The sequence below is a fragment of the Patiria miniata genome, unplaced genomic scaffold (genome assembly GCF_015706575.1).
Source record: "Patiria miniata isolate m_02_andy unplaced genomic scaffold, ASM1570657v1 HiC_scaffold_3, whole genome shotgun sequence".
NCBI lineage: Eukaryota > Metazoa > Echinodermata > Asteroidea > Valvatida > Asterinidae > Patiria > Patiria miniata.
In genome coordinates, this window is record NW_024037069.1 from 38,950,393 (window position 1) to 38,967,494 (window position 17,102).

General features: G+C 39.6%; 1 protein-coding gene across 4 annotated transcripts in view; it reads right to left on the bottom strand.

Annotated features, from left to right (window-relative positions):
- Positions 1 to 1,050: 1,050 nt before the first annotated feature.
- LOC119737401 (cAMP-dependent protein kinase regulatory subunit-like) overlaps positions 1,051 to 17,102 on the bottom strand; it is a 43,014-nt gene continuing 26,962 nt past the window's right edge. For all 4 annotated transcript variants that reach the window (XM_038211730.1, XM_038211733.1, XM_038211732.1 and 1 more), the window contains exons 5-10: positions 13,727 to 13,773; positions 12,407 to 12,508; positions 11,122 to 11,242; positions 8,304 to 8,425; positions 6,966 to 7,047; positions 1,051 to 5,491 (exon numbers count right to left, since the gene is read on the bottom strand). In XM_038211730.1, coding sequence (XP_038067658.1) covers positions 5,319 to 5,491; positions 6,966 to 7,047; positions 8,304 to 8,425; positions 11,122 to 11,242; positions 12,407 to 12,508; positions 13,727 to 13,773 — 647 coding nt within the window. In that variant the 3' untranslated portion in view covers positions 1,051 to 5,318. The remainder of the gene's footprint in view (positions 5,492 to 6,965; positions 7,048 to 8,303; positions 8,426 to 11,121; positions 11,243 to 12,406; positions 12,509 to 13,726; positions 13,774 to 17,102) is intronic.

The following is a 17,102-nucleotide window of genomic DNA, read 5'->3' on the forward strand; positions in this document are numbered from 1 at the left end:
GTTAGTAAAAACGTCATATACACGCGCGCGCACCCCTGGTGACTATTCACGAGTCGGCCATATTGAATGGAAAATGAGGTAACATCTTAATTTTCGGAACTTGCGAAGAGAAATGAAAGCCAGTTAAATCCTAATTAATTCCAGTCTGCTTCAATGAATAATTTTAACTTTGTTAGTTTAAAATTCCCTAATGTTTAAAGCCACTTAAAAAAGACAGTAAAATAAGGCTGCACTGTGCCTGCATAGTCTGGCGCCATCCCATTGAACAGTTAACACTTAATGAAATACGTTCAGGGAACTCGAGAAAAAAATGGCCAACTCGTGAATAAGGCCCATTGGATGCTACCGAGTTGCGTTAGTTTGGCCAGTGGACGTGGTTTAAACTGAAGTGACGTCACATGCACACTAACGAGCCAGCATGCGCACGTGTTGGTTGCCACGTGAGCAGTGGGCGGGGCTTAATGGCTCGGTCGATTGTGCAACCGAGAGCCGCACGAACAAGGAAATATCACCCGCATTATTACCACATAATTTGTACATGAGTCGTTAAAGGCAACTTTAGGTTACCCTTAACTTAAAAGGCTAATGTTTTCCTGGCTATTTTAACAGATTTTCCATTCAAATTCACCCACTGTATCATTTGATTTCGTCCACGAAATATTTCTAACGCTTTTAACAAAAACAATTTAGTCATCTACCATTCAAGTACATGTATCAAGTTTGGTCACCCTCTTTAGTCACCATGTCGAGAATAATCGTCATTACAGATCAAACTCGTCTAGACTGTTGCCGAATGGCAGCATTCAGTGAACGAATTCGTCTGATATAAAACAACTGGACGAATCTGATTTCTGAATAACATGAATTTGTTTGGACTAAATTTGAAAATGTCTGCCAAAAGACGAGATAACATTGCAAGTGCAGTAAATCGATGTTGCCGGATGAATGTGAGTACATGTATAAGAATCGGTGAATTCGAACAAAAATATTTTAAAGTAGCCGGGAAAACCTATATTAGGGAAGCAGTAATCACCCAAAAAGAGTCATTTGTATTGGTGGAATTAACCTTTATTTGACAATGGGACAAACACTGTTATTTTCAGTCCAACACAATCTTGGTCTTGGATGATTCAGAAATTTTTTAAAATAAAACTTGTCGATAGACAATATTTAAATGACAAACAATAAATAATCTGTACTATGAGCCTGCCATTAATACATAAAAAGTTCAAAAACGGGATAAGCGACTTTTTTCACAGCATATTACTTGAAGTATTAAAAATCAACTACTGTGTAGCATTGCTAACGGCGGATTCTTTATAGGCTTATGATCAGTCGTGTTGCCCTTCAAAACTACATAACGATATCTCGTTCTGAATTCGCATTCACGCTCGATGCATACGCGCACAAACGACGCGAGGAGAGTTAATAATAGTCGTGGTTCCAAGCCGTCGTCAGCGGTGCGATGTTTCAGCACGGCACGGGCGATTCATCGCCGCAATGGGAGCCCTTGATCACATGCTAATTGCGTGCGGTTTGCCAACCGAGTCAGGTTCTCGAGTGGGGACATGCAAGGCTGTAGCGTCTAACGTGAACTACCCAACTAAGAACGTCTCGGGCCAAGACTAGAAGAGAGTTTGACTGGCTCCATTGGCATTGTTTGAACTGCTTAAGACGCCAATAGAGGGCGCTAGATGGAGGGGTTAACGATCGCTCAAAACCTTCAAGCATCGGTCAACATTCTCGATCTCACCAGATTCCCGTATTTCAAAATTAATAAACTACGAAATTAATCAAGCTTGATATTTTATCAAGGAATCTCAAGGCCACAAGAAAAGTCTTCTTTGTAAACTGATGTTTTCTTTTACTATGAGACAATGAAATTGAAAAAAAAAATTCTTCACAGAAAAATCTATTTTCCGGACAGTTGTTGATAAGAAACCATTCTACACACCAGTCCACTGAAAATACACTGAATGCAGAGCAGAAACATACGGTGAACACGATTTTGACCCAAATATCTTCTTTGTTTTAGTCGAGAAAGAATGTTTTCCTGTGGTCTACAGACATTTATTGTCACACTTTACACGGTTCTATCTTTCATAAACATCTTTATCCAAAAACTAGTTTCACCCAGACAATGTTTTTAGATACCAACGTTAAATTAAAACCAAACAAAAAATAGTCAATTTCTATCATTTCCAGATATATTTGGTCTTAGCTTTCTAAAAGCAGCTATTACTACCCATACATATGCATGTCGCACTTCCGTCTCCATTTATTTAACAATTTTGAACATGTATAGAATCCACTTTTTAATTTTTTTTTTTGAACTACCGTGCACACCAATCAATGTACAATATATAACTTTTAATAACTATGAATACTGACTTTAGTAACAAGGTAAACATGTAATTTATTTTTTTTAAATAGTCTCCGAGTAAGTGTCGTTTCCCAGTGGTATTTCTTTCAGGGTCAATGTCCTTTGCACCTACTGCCATGGAGACACGATGACTAACTTTAAAAAAAAAAAAAAACAATCGGCCAATTAGCCCCAACCTTATGGAAGTGATGCTGAAAATAGCCAATCGGTGGCTAAATTGAGTCGGTCGTCTGATTAGTATTAAAATATATCACAATGTTAGTAACATACTTGGCTGATCTATCAGTGACAGAGTCATAGTAAATTTAAGACGAGGAAACCCAACAAAAAGGTAACAATATATGACTTGAAGCTTTGCATGGTGGATGAGATAAAAGTAGAAAGATTGCAGGTAAACACCATGTGGAAAGTAATCTCTTCTTGGAAGAAGTGTGGTTCTCCAACCGGTTGCAGAGTTCTACACTCAAACAACCGGTTCTTTTCAGAACCACCCTTCTTCCAAAAAGAGATTACTTTCCACATGGTGTTACCTACAATCTTTATACTTTAACAAGAGAAAACTTATAAAATACTGTTGAATCTATTCCCGAACCGTGTTTAAGGCATCTACAAATTACACTACTTATCTCTTTTGTTGTGTCTTTTATATTCCACGCTATCGTCGTGTGTCACATTGAATGGTACTCCAACAGACAAACAAAAATCTTTTAAAAAAAAATGAACATTTATACACGCAGAAACGACTGTTAAACATCTTTACTTCATGGTGACATACATGTATTATAAACATTTAAAAGTGATCCATAAAGCCTTATAGTAAAATTTCCTTCTCTCTGGCCAGGCATTAAAAATAAACCGGGCCCAAATTCTTGCCTCTCCCCTTTGTAACACAAAAACAGTAACAGACAGATATCAAAGAAACAAAACGCCGGAGGGCAGACCTGTACAAGCACTATTACACACCGTAACAGCCACTTCAATAATGATAAGAGTTAAAACACGTTTGTTATTTTAAATTTTCAAATCGAATTTTCACCTCTAAATATTCACTTTATTTAGAATTCAATGCGCTTTCCTTTGTAGTTTTGCAAAGGCAAAATGAGGCAGCTTGGTTGTACAGGTAGTTTTTATATTCCTAGTAATTGACACAAATTCAGCGGTTAACCTCCATGCCTACTTGTGTTTGACTATGCTCTCTTTGACCACACCTTACACTGGACGAGATGCACTTGTAAAATAACTTCACGAAGGTGAAAACAAAAAGGAGACCATTTGCCATTCAAGGAGCGTTGTGTCTTAAGGACGCCGTATTTTGCGCCTTTGATGGTTGAGGCTTTCGAGGATGTGGGTTCGAATCCCGCTACAGACAAAGTGCCAGCAACTTTTGGCAAAGGACTTCACTGTGTCAACCTTTGTAGGCAAATTGATAATAACAATACAAAACTGTGGTCGTGGATAACAGCCACATTTAACATACAGACACCTGTCCTTTTTACAGCTGTTGCTTAATTAAGCTAATTCTAAACCGTAAGCTTATAGCGACACAACGAACACACAACAGACTGAAATGAATGCAGAGGAGAAACATACGTTATGGAATTGTGATAGCATGTGAAGCATTTTGAGCCTCTCGTAAAACCATTCCTTAAAATGCTGGTACGATGATCTACGATCACAGCGTTAATTCCTAGAGCCTTCAAAAAGTAGCCTCTAAATGAGGCTAAGCAAGTTTGACGAAACTCCAACTCCAATTCAGAAAAACAGACAGATGTACAGAGATGAAAATGTTGTTGCTTGAATCGTTGAGTGTGTCCTGCACTTAAATTCAAAAGTGCAAAAGTATGTTATAGATGCTGATGTAATGTTTGCGTGGATTCTATGCAGGAACTGTGCAGGGGACAGTGTGGCCTTCTCATGAGAAGCAAGATGGGACACACACTAGCTGCTCAATGTTCACAAGCCCAAGTGATTGTTCTGTAGTTGTGGGGACTAGACACTGGTTGTGCAAATGAACATGTACAATAGGTTTTGTAAGGACTAAAAACCATGTGGGGACAATCAGAAGTCCCCACAACTTGATCAAAATTGTCCTAACAATAATGTTTTCATGTAAAAGAATTCACCGAATATTTGGCGCATGCTGTTACAACGGCACTTAAGTGTCCCCTATCTCACAGCAAAGTGCTGCCTTTTCACTGTTGAAAAAAAACCACTTAATTATGACTGAAATCTGATATTTCATTTGATGAAACTTGAGCCCAGTTTCACAAAGCTGTTTAGCAGGAATACTGCTCAGCATAATAACAAGTTCCATAAAAATCAGCCTGGAACTAAATATTTGTTGATAACCTGTTTGTTTTTTGTGTGTGTGCAAAGCACACTTAACCTGCTCAGCTGAGAAGTTGGCCCCTTGGTTTTCTAAAAACACACCAACATATGGTTAAAACTTGGTTTCATGAAAATTACAGGATACACACACTTCCCAGATTGATCGGAAAAAGGAAGTTCAAACAACTGTTACACCGATTCTAACCCGGACCAGATTAGGTGTAGCACACCGGTGCTTAGCATCACCGAGATAAAACAAGTCACAGAGACAAATCACTCAATATACACAAAAATGCATTAAATAAAGCCCTCCGAACAGAAACAAAATAGTTTGATAAATTACGCCCTAAGACCGGCTGTTTGAAGCTCAAGTTCTTCAGCCAAGCCGAAAAGTCATTCTCTAGCGGATATCCGGGAACTACTCACAACAGAACAAAAAATATACCTTTACAAATTACACGAGGCCGGCTGTTTGGGGCAAAACTTTTTTGTTTATACAAGCTTGTTGAGGTGGTTGTCTAGATGGAAAGCTGGGGACTACTCACTTACTCCGCGAGGAGTTAAGGTTGGCTTGGGTCTCATGGGAATGAGGGCGGTAATGACAGAACTACACGACAAGCTGTACAAAGCTGTTGTACTGGGTGATGTTGCGCTTGAGGATGTCGGCGCAGGGACCCATGACACGCTCGAAGCGTTCCCGGTCCAGCTTGGCGCATTTCAGGGAGCCGCGGGCAATGACGGTGGCAGCACGGGGTCGGTTCAGGACAAGGGCAATCTCACCTGGAAACAAGGAAAAAAGGTAACAAATATGGATTGTCTTCTCCATAATTCCCTCTCGAAAATATCCTTGCTGCCATGATGGTTTGTCTCCTCAATAATTCCCTCTAAAAAGTATACTCCTTTCCATGATGGTTTGTCTTCTCCTTAATTCCCTCTCAAAAATATCCTCCCGGCCATGATGGCTTGTCTTCTCCTTAATTCTAAATAATATCCTCGTAGTCAAGATGGTTTGTGTTCTCCAAAATTCCCTCTAAAAAAAATCCTCGTAACCAAGATAGTACGTGTTCTCCATAATTCCCTCTAAAAAAAAATCCTCCTGGCCAAGATGGTTTGCTTTCTCAATAACTCCTCAAAAAATTTCCTCCTGGCCATGATAGTTTTTGTTCTCCTTAATCCCCTCTTCAAAATATCCTCCAAGATGGTTTGTCTTCTCCTTAATTCCCTCTAAAAATATCCTCCTAGCCAAGACGGTTTGTCTTCTCAATCATTCCCTCTGAAAAATATCCTCCTAGTCATGATAGATATTTTTGGAGGGAATTATGGAGAAGACAAACCATCGTGGCTTGGAGGATATTATTCAGAGGGAATTATGGAGAAGACATTGAAGCTACATGCATTATGCACAGTGCAGGCATTTACGACTTGTGGAGGAAGTTTGTCTGGTTTGTGAAAAAAGGTTGCTTAACCCTGACCTTCCCAAATCCATCCACATCCATCCCCCATTTTGGAGGATTTTGGCAGACAAACCATCTGTACCAAGTCCATCAAAATCCACCTATAGTAGTGGTGGTCTTGAGGTGGATTTCAGCGGATTTGGTCCTAAAAGCATCATGTGAAGCAGGGTCAGTGATGAATTTGGAGGACTTGGTCCAGTACTTAGTAAAAGACACTAGGGAGTTAGGGTTAAGGATGGCTTGATTTCTTGATAATCTGACTTGCTGCATTGGTAGAGATTGTTATGGCTGAATAAAACCTGAAGATCTGTTTTAGTGGATTAGATGAAAACAACCCATCTTGGCTAGGAGAATAGTTTATCATGGCAGGGAGGATATTTGGAGAAAAAAAATGTTGCAACCTGACGCCACTTCAGCGGTTGTGTACAAAGTCTATGGAGAGTCAAGATTTTTTTTAAAGTATTTCCAAACAAAATTGGAAATGTTTCTCAGTCCCAGATTCATGTCTTATCATCATTTTTGCAATGACTGATCTTCATTGAGATGATATATGAAGAAAAAAGTGGCGTCAGGTTGGAGCATTTTTTCCGGATATTTTTATTAATTATTATTATTTTGTATATTTTTTTAAAAATTATTATTATTAAATATAGGGAGATGTTTTGACTGGCATCACTGAAGTTGGGAGGGTAAAGGGTCAGGTTTGAGTTTGGAAGAGGGGTGACGCCTCCACCATCATTCATGTTTATTGGCACAATGGTCTTTCATCCCATACTAGGCCGTACTTTGTTTCAACTTACCGAAGTAATCCGAGGGTCCTAGCTTGGCCACTTCAATGAACTCATCCTGCTCATCACGCCTCTGCAGAACCGAAGCTTGTCCCTTGAAAGGAAAACCAATGAAAGTTGTGCCAGTGCCATTTTTGTGAACCAAATTGGGATTAATTAATTAATTAGCATAGCTGCCAACTTTTCAAAATCCCAATTAGTAATCAACCCGCGCGGTCATTTTCAACTGCTCGTTTTATCAAAAGCTTTACCAACATCGAGTACAGGTACATGGTTTACATGTACACATACATGTGCATACCTTTCTTGTTGTGAATAATAATGTACTGTAGGCCAAAAGATAATTTAAAAAAAAAAAAAAGCTGTTGAAGTGAAATAAATAATAACATCAATAACATGTGCGCATATTTTTTTTGAGATGCATGCAATCGATGTGGAGTTTCGAGTTCGTATCATGTTTTTACACACAATGATTTAGGGCCACCGTATGCAATAGAAATATCCCGCCAACATACCTTGCAAACGCATGCTGATCTTATCTTTTCTTATTGTGACAAACTCAAACTCTATTACCAATTATTCCAACCATACTCTTATTAAATTCCATGATTAAAATCTCGCACTGATGGGTCTCATCCTGGCAATAAGCGACTAAATGTGCTCACGATCGTCACTGAAAAGTACTCGCATACAGTACACACAACCACACATCCACGAGATGCACACAAATGACACACCATTGAAAAATATTTTTAGTCTGGTCCTCAAGTACTCCACTGCGCACACTGCATTGATGTCTATCAGGTGCTTGACTGCATTTTTATTAGATTTGTCACCAGTCCATCCGTTATCGCGACATTTCGCCAGACGTTTTCGGTCAAAAACGATACTTTACAAGTATATTTTCTTTCGTTAGGTAGAAAATGGGAAATTCGTAATGTTTTAGTGGCAAATCGTATTTTCGTAATTTAACAAACAATTCGTAATAATTACGAAAAAATCGTACTAGTTGGCAGCTATGAATTAGGATTATTAGCTCTAATTAGGATTATCGCATAGTGAACAAAAGGATTATCTTAACCCCTGACTTTGGATCACAAAAATGGCGCTGGAATCAAAACTACTGAGCTCTTGGTATCATTTCCCTTCGAACAAAACTTCCTAGCCATACATATCAACAGTGTAGGTCTCTGAATAGTGGTAGTTATGAGGGGTGTTTTTTTTTTGGGGGGGGGGGGGTTGGACCACCCTGTATAAGGCATTGTTATTATTCTTACTTGTGATTCCTGTGTGGTTGACTGGATTACTGAACTCTAACAGAGAGACTGGATTATCTTATACTTGTCTCACCTCAACGATGATGAAGAAGTCGTTACCAGGATCCCCTTGGACTACAATCTTCTCCCCATCTTCAAAATTGACGGGCTCCAGAGAATCAGCCACTGTCAGGCGTTCCCATTGGTCAAGACTCTCTGAGATGACCAAAACGATTCAAGAAGGGGTATTAAAGGTTACACCAATGAATTTGTAGGTTTTTCATATTGGAATGAATAAAAAACAAAGAAAGGTACTTTAAGTGGCTACTTAGACGAGAAACTCAAGAGAAGAGAAGTCATTATAGACGAATCCTGGCACGTGATCATTGTACACACCTGTGGCCCCCTTCAATGGAGGAATCCTTGTGCACATTTGTTCTAAGCAACTGCCCCATAATGGATTATCTGAACAATAGCTAGCACAACGCTTTCCCAACTGAAGGGGGCCTTCGTGAACTGATAGCGTGCCCAGATTGGTCGATTTGCACCAGACAAAATAACTGTGCATTGATTACAATCCCGGCGTAAATAGCTCCTTGCTCTACTTGCCACTAAGTTGAGTGTGTTCGGGTAAAAAAGATGTCATTTGATAAAATAAAACCATGAGTCACGCCCTTTTAACCGTCTTCCAGTAACAGAACGGAGTGTTCTCGTGGTTTTGTTTGGCTTTTATCTGTAGTAGACCATCAAAAACTGGGCCACTAAATTGCGTTTGTTTGGGTAAAAAAGATGTCATTTGATAAAATAAAACCACGAGTCAGGCCCTTTTAACCGTCTTCCAGTAACAGAGCGGAGTGTTCTCGTGGTTTTGTTTGGCTTTTTTTCTGTAGTAGACCATCAAAGACTGGGCCCAAAAGAATGTCACCACAGGTATCAAAAGTAAAAGGTATTACGTAAAAGTAATTATGTAATTAATTAAGAGTGACCATCTGCCATATTGCAACTGTAATTCACTACAAAGGGGGCAAATGACAGAATTGACAAAAATGACTCAAATTGACAGCAACAAATTTCAAAAGACATCACACAATGTACCAAACTTATAAGAATAGACTTAAACCTTGAGATTCTCGACACGAAAAGATAGCAATGCGGTATTCAATGTTTAAGTACATGTACAAGTGCTGTTAACCAATATCGGGAAATCTTTCATTACAGATGACTGTTTCCGAACAAAGCCATTTGGGACGTCAGCTGAGAACTTCAAGAATGGCAGCCTCTCGCCTAGAGCAAGAGCTTCTGCACAGGATGTCCGGATTTGAGAGTGATCTTATCAGGCATTACAACATTCTTGTACTCAAAGGAAAAAAAAGGGAAGGCGGAAAATGGCTGGCACACAAGAAAAAGAAATTCACCCAGGAATCAGATTGAATGGATCTAGATTTGAAGCAGAGAACATTCTAAGAAGGTAAACAAATTCTTAAGACCTGATGTTTTCAATTCGTTCGGATTTTGTCAAAATTTCTAATTAAACAAAAAGTTGGTAAAAGTCTCTCTCTTTGTACAGAGTGTTGAGCAATTTTCACTCTCATCCTGCCAATCCCACACATCGGAACCACACCCATCTGAGGGCTTCATCTCAGTGAAATTGACCACTGTTTTCCTAATTGAAAAGCATTGATGATCGTGTTGAGGAATTGTTACTGTGTTGAAGTAGAGTCCATCACAAGTCTTTCAGCCTCAATTTAAGTCACAAGCTATTCCAGTGAACTGTGACAAAAGATTCCTTGTTTTTCTGTTCATCCCCTGTTACTTGTGGCGCGATGTGTATGAGTTTGTTTCTGCATTCAATGGAGTACCGAAGTGTGACGTCATTTAGAACTGAACGAATGGAGTACGCGCGCGTGTTGGTTCACGGGCTGAATCACGCGCTAATGTCTTTCACACACAATTTGTGTGTGTGATGTATTCACTTCGGTACTCCATAGGGGATGTTGAACAATAGAGGACAATAGGGTCCCCAATTCCTGAGAGGTCCCCTATTTGGATTCGTGTACAAAACATATGGGAGGTCTTCCTAAAAAGTACAAACAAAAGAGAGACAATGGGGGTCCCCGATTGCGGGCAAATACACACTTGTGTGTGTGTGTGGGGGGGGGTTCGTTCTATAACTTTGGGGTCCACTTTTGCTTCCTGTCCCATTTTATTTTTACAATTCTGATGCACACCTGAATGCTGTCGTTCTCAAAGAGTGATTATGAATAGTGAACTGCAATACTTATCCAACAATGTAAAGATTGTTTGAAGTCATTCTTAACCCTCCTATGCAAACATACATTCTGCCAAGTTGTCTTTTCAGGCAAAATCAATCAAGTGACTGTTTTCAACAGTTAAGAGCTGCCAGGCTACATAAAGCACGATTGACTGGCTGTGACTGTTAATGGAACTTGATACAGCTATGCTATCACTGTAGGTGATTGATAAGACTGCTGTGCCACTTGTCAGATTGCTTGCTTGAAATATTATCTGACTGTTGGTGACTAGCCTGTGTAAAAGGCATGGCAGGGGAAGCGGATGGAATTTTTGACTGTCTGGGACTGTTTAATCAGCAGGAGGGTTAATGATACTCGAATGGCAAACTTGAAAGTACAAAGGTAACAGGAACAGCAACAATTTTGGACCCAAATTTAAAGAATGACCCTTATGGACTTGTGATTTTCTTATGACCAGATCTTGTGACGGACTTCATGACAACACTAAACTCAGGCATGCAACTGGGAATTTTAGAAAAAAACTAAGAAATTCCAAACCACGCAAGACTTTGTACAGTGTTTTTCAAGTTGTGATGGCATTCATGAGAAGTTAAAAAAAAACAAGGAAATCAGTATAAACTGTGAGCTGGTAAGACTTACCCAGGATGGACACCTTGGACAAGAAGGTCTCGTACAGCTTGCGTTTGCGCAGGGTGCTACCCATGAGGATGCGCCGATAGCTGTCTCTGTCAATACCCCACAGCTTCAGGTCACCCTTAGCCTGGGTGGATGCAAATGTGGAATTGATATTGGATATTGGTAAGTATTGATTAGGGAATCGCTATGATTGATGATCTTGAAGAACTTTTGTCTCGTCTGGCCTCAGTAGATCTCACAAAGACTGTTGGAGAGATTACGCTAGGAACAAAACACCAGGTTCCCTAACTTGCACCATTTATGTACAATAGACCATTATCATGTTCAAATGAAATTAGGTTTTGCCCTTCACCGACGTTTAAACACTGTATACTCAGTGTATTACCTCCCAAGTGAAAGTTGGAAAAATCACTCGGGTGGGACTCAAACCCACGACCTCCTGCTTTCTAGTGCAGATGTCTTACCACTCGACCGCCGAGCTAACGGGATAGGTTGGCCGGTTCGAATCTGATGTTCATACATGTAGCAGCGGGTACCGCATAAACTATTACAAGATGGAATTTTTGCACCAGGGTGATATAAATCAAATTAGGTTTTGCCCTTCACCGACGTTTAAACACTGTATACTCAGTGTGTTACGTGGGTTCGAGTCCCACCCGAGTGATTTTTCCAACTTTCACTCGGGAGGTAACACAATGAGTATACAGTGTTTAAACGTCGGTGAAGGGCAAAACCTTATTTGATTTATATCACCCCAGCGCAAAAATTCCATCTTATAACATTATCATGTTGGGCCATTTGCCTTTTTACCATTCACATCAACGTAACCAAAACAAGGCTGGAAGGTGAAATAGTCTGGGTCCTTTTTGCACAATAAACATTATCCTTCATTAATGTTATTTGGATACAGGGAACATGACTGAAATGGGGGCAGCATGATAAAGGTCTATAAGGTCGTTCTTGTGAAAAGTTTGTGAATGCACCAAAAAATTATCTCTAAAATAGCTGTGATTCCGAGAAGAACTGGAAGTGTTAACGTGATGTTTCTGTCAATATATTATGCTCTGACCAGTTTTAGAAGAAAATTATTTCATACTGTGTACCTTGTTTTTCTTCTTTAGTCCTTTTCTTGTCTGAATGTATTGTAGTGTCAGCCTTGTCATGTTCTGCTCATACAGACAGTAGTCTAAGCTTGAATGTTGTATTCATCTTTGAATAATAACAACTTGAATTTGTGTCCTTGATAGGGAACTAGACCAAGATGGCAGCAGTGTTGGTTATTATTTACCTTGACCGTGGCAGCTCTGGGTGTGCCATAGATGAGGGCCAACTCTCCAAAGCTACCTCCCTCTCCGATGGTTGTCACCAAACCTACGTTATCCACGTAGATCTATTGCAAGAAATACAATAATCATTTCATCATCACTTTTACCTTCAATTAGCCTGTTTGAGACATGGCGGACACAATGGGCTCCCTGCACAAGTACCCCTTCAACGACCGGAAAAAAAAGACAGTTGGGGGAGACCTAGACTGGTTCCCGGTCCATCCACTGTGTATTTTGAATGATCCAAAGTTATTGGGGGCGGGGATTAGTATGGGAGACCGTCACAGTTAAACTTGGACGTATTCATGCCGCCGACGCCGCCTGATGCTCACGCGCGAAGACGCTATAATAATAACAAAGCATTTGTAGGGAGGTGCACAGTATCTGAAAATAATAGTCATTCAAAGGTGCCGGTCAGTGAAAAGTCAGTGTGTGTAAAGGTAGTGGTCGTCATGTGTCAGAGAGCTATGGCTTAGCTTTATGCACATTCAGGATAAATAAGTTGTGCGTACTTTGCGCGAACCAGGACAGTATGCTCACACAGTGTCCCGTCCTAAGGGGCTCTCAAAAGTGGTAAAAACGCTCCCTCTTTTGTTGACACACAGAGCCCATAACTTGGGCGCTACATGTACTTGTTTTCTGGGGGTAATTTGTACATGTACAGTAAAATCTTGATAAGTCAAACCTCAATGGAACAGACTCACAATTTGACTTCAGCAGAATTTTGAGTTAACCAGGGTTGTTACTTGTATATCATGGTTACACTACTGAAGGCAATGGATTCCTTGTTTGACTTAACAGTTGTTTTGAGATTATAAATCAGAGTTTGACTTATCAAGATTTCACTGTATATGGAGTTTCCAATAAAACAAAAATATGAACCAACAGAAAGTTCACCGACTGTGACCTGAACATTAAAACTACACTCCCAGCTTTTCAGTAAAGCTCCCAGCGTGGTCTTATAAGTGCAAGACATTTCAAAAGGAATACATGCAAAAAGTAAATATGACATGCGTGTACGTGTACATGTATCAGTATGCGTCATTCAATTTTTCCCGAGTAAACATAAAATCTATACTACGTGTTTCCTTGAGAACTTAAGTGACAAATATTTTCTTTTCCTGAATCTTCAAAACATGAAGAATAACCCGCTAATTTCTCACATTTCTGTTTGCAACTTAGTAAAGACATGCGTCAGGTTTTTGAACCCGCGAAACTAAAAATAACCAAATTTCCTCAAGCTTATAATGGACACAAGGTGTCGGAAACCAATCAATACTCACATCCACTTCACCGTCATCGATGACGTAGAAGTTGTCTCCGTCGTCCCCTGGTGAGAACAAAATAAGAAAAATAATACAAGCTTTAGGAATGACGTTGCTTGTGTTTATGTTGACAGAGGTGTCATGTTTACACCTTGAGTTGGGGTGGTTCCGAGCCTTGCTGTGTTGAGAGTGGCATTTGGTTCCTGGTTCGAGGTGGGGGGGGGGGGGAAGAGGGGGGGGGAAGGGGCTTGCCATTGATTGCACTCTCAAGGTGAAATGCAGTGTGAGGACTCTTTCCTCATCACAATTCCAAGCCTCACACTTGTTTTTTTTCACACTTTTTTTCACATGCTCCAGGAGACAATCACTGTCCGTACCTATAAGCACATTTTCCATTTGTAAAGATTCCATTTGGCCGAACCAACAGTTTTTCCATGGAATTTGTTGAATTGTTTTATTAACATAAACACCACCAACCTTAATTCATTTAACGATGTACACACTTTGCAGAGTATTTCTCCAAAGCAGAAATCTATTTCATTTCCCCTCATGATTTAAAAATGATTTACAAAATTTAAATGATTTACAACATTTTAATTATTTACAAAATTTAAATGTAACAGAAAATAGACACATTTCTGAACGAATTGTTAGCTTCAAAAGAACTTTAGGAAGTCAAACAAATGTGTTTCCCGATCATAGCTTGTGAACAAATAAAATGAATTTCGAAGCCAAGACTGTTCAGAGAGTTCGTTCCAACTTATGGCTTAAGTAGAAAGATGTACAAGAACATAATTTTTCTCCATCCAAGTATTAAACAGATGTCCTGCAATAAATAGTCAACAAGTAATCTGAACCAAAAAAAAACATTTTTGGTTAAAATACACTGCATGAAGAAAGACGACTTTGCCAAACACAGGTACTCGTACTAAAATTCAAGCATTTTTTTTGAACAACTTTATAACGATTACATCAGGCAGCTGGAATTCAGCTACGAAATGTTTCCAGAGTTCAGGGTATCGACGAAAATCTCCCAAAGCTTAGTTTCCACGAGTCTGCAGGCCACCTTCTTCCTTTGCAGTAATCCGGATCTAAATATAGCCATACATCGACATCTACGCCTTCCCCTCTTTTTCTGAAATCAGTTTTATTGATCCTAAACTACCAGATGGCAAGACCAGATGACTGCATGTCTTTCAATTGAGTTCCATACAGTCATGATCAAGGTCGAGTTATTGCACAAGATCGTTGATGGGGAAGAGAAAGAAAACTGGAGTTCCTACATTAATCAGAAACAGGGACCAATTACATGAAATTGCTTCTAAAGCAATGTTGCTGAGCAGAATTCAACATTAAGCAACAATCAGCAGGGAACCAGTCACATGTGATATCAATCGCATGATATTTTGGCTGGTAACCTGTTATCGCTAAGCCAATATATCCTGTTCTTAGCAGATTTTTGTGCTTAACTGCTCCATGATAATGCAACATACATACATGTACACAAATACATTTACTATGTACAGGTACCAGATGGATCACAAAAAGTAATCCAAATTTAATGGCTTAACATTTTTGCGTTATGAGCTTGAACACCGTCAAGTGTGGCTGCATCCTTAACTGCAGTTTGTCAACTTTTCATTTACACGCCTTATTTGCATTTCGGTAGTCATGACTGACCGCGCGCACCACTGATTTCAAACATAAAAGCCGAATATCTCCTCTTGGTAAATTTAACGGAATTTTGTAAAATAAATTAATAAACAGCTGTGCTGACAACTGACTGCTGAAAAAACAAACAAAAAAAACAACAATTGATTGACCTTAACGACATGTACCCTTGCTCTATGCATGTACATGTACATACATGTAATAAGTACGCTTGTGCATGCAAGAAAATATCCACTTGGTATTACTGGGGTTTAATTTTTGTAGTAATTTTTTTCAAGCAATTAACTATGCTCTTAACTAGTGCTGGGTGAGTATCCTGAGTACTCAAGTACTCGCGAGTATTGTTTGCTACTCATTGTTTTACTCATGGTTTTTCATCTACTCATCTACTTTTTTACAAGTGCTGAATTAGAAAAAAAGAATCCACTTTGCAGTCTCTGTGCCAATCTTGTCTTGTGTCTTAATACGTCCCGCAATAAAAACATCACTAACTCCATCTGTTTCCTTGCGATTCCGCTAGCATTCTCAACAAATAAATTTTCCACTGATGTATAAGGTCAAGACGAAGGCCATGTGTTCATGTTCATTTTTGCAAGTTGTGTTTATTTGCATAAAACGTTTAAAAAGCAAAGGTATGCAGTCATTTTTCTATGCAGTCTTTTTTTTTTTAGCAGAAACCTCTCATTTCAGTTTGGAAATAATTTGGTTTAAAAAAAATCGGCATAAAGAAAGTGTCTTTTAAGTTATCACTCGTAGAGTCAAGTGCACCATCAAAGATATAACATTCTTGATTAGCTCAATTGTTACTACTCAAATAAATGTCACCATCAGACGGTGAAAACGTGAAGATGTGGTCAAAGTCCAAAGTAGTTCCTGTATTAAAGGCTCTCACATTTATTGCACAGCAATAAAAATTTCAAAATAATTGAAAACTCACTGTCCCCTGTCTTCCTCCCTTCAAGGCATATACTTAATCCTGTCCTTTCCTGAATCCTTGCCCTGAAGTTCTTTCCGCAATACAAAGTGCAATTCCACAAAGCATAAACGAATAATTTTTTCACCGCTTCCGAAAACTGTAGGGGTTCATGAACTTTTCATACTGTCCAGAAGATTGGATACATGTTCCTGACGTCCATTTAGCAAATTTCATTTGCCAAACTAATTAATCCTGCCAGCGAGATTTAAATCATGAAATGCACCCCTCTTTTCTCCGAACCTTCGGCCCCGAAGTAACCCGCAGTGAATTGCAATTTTCAGACGGGATCTTTTGCCCTCATCATTTGGGGATTGTCCTGACACTAATGGGCATACTCATCTAATAACAATTCCCAAGCCTTCGCAAGAGCCGTTTCACACCGCCGTGGCTCCAGGCCACACGTTTCTGGGCCCGAGCGCCAGGCTGCATCACTTATCGAGCGGTGTGCAATGGGAGCTGCGGATCGTATTTCCAGCGCGGAGAGAAGGAATGGCAGTGGCAGGGTTTTGTAGTGTAATATCTCAATCAGGCCCGTGGTGTGCAGGGTTTTGGGTAGCGCCGTGCCTGGTGACGGATCAATTATGTTCATGTGCTGCATGCGAAGCATGATGCTTGGATCACTAGTTTGTTTGGAGGAAGCATTTCGTGATAATAACATGATATCGTGCATGTAACTTCAATGGAAACAAAATTATCTACAAAGGGAAAAAGTGTACATGAACATACACGTACATTGCAAAATATGAA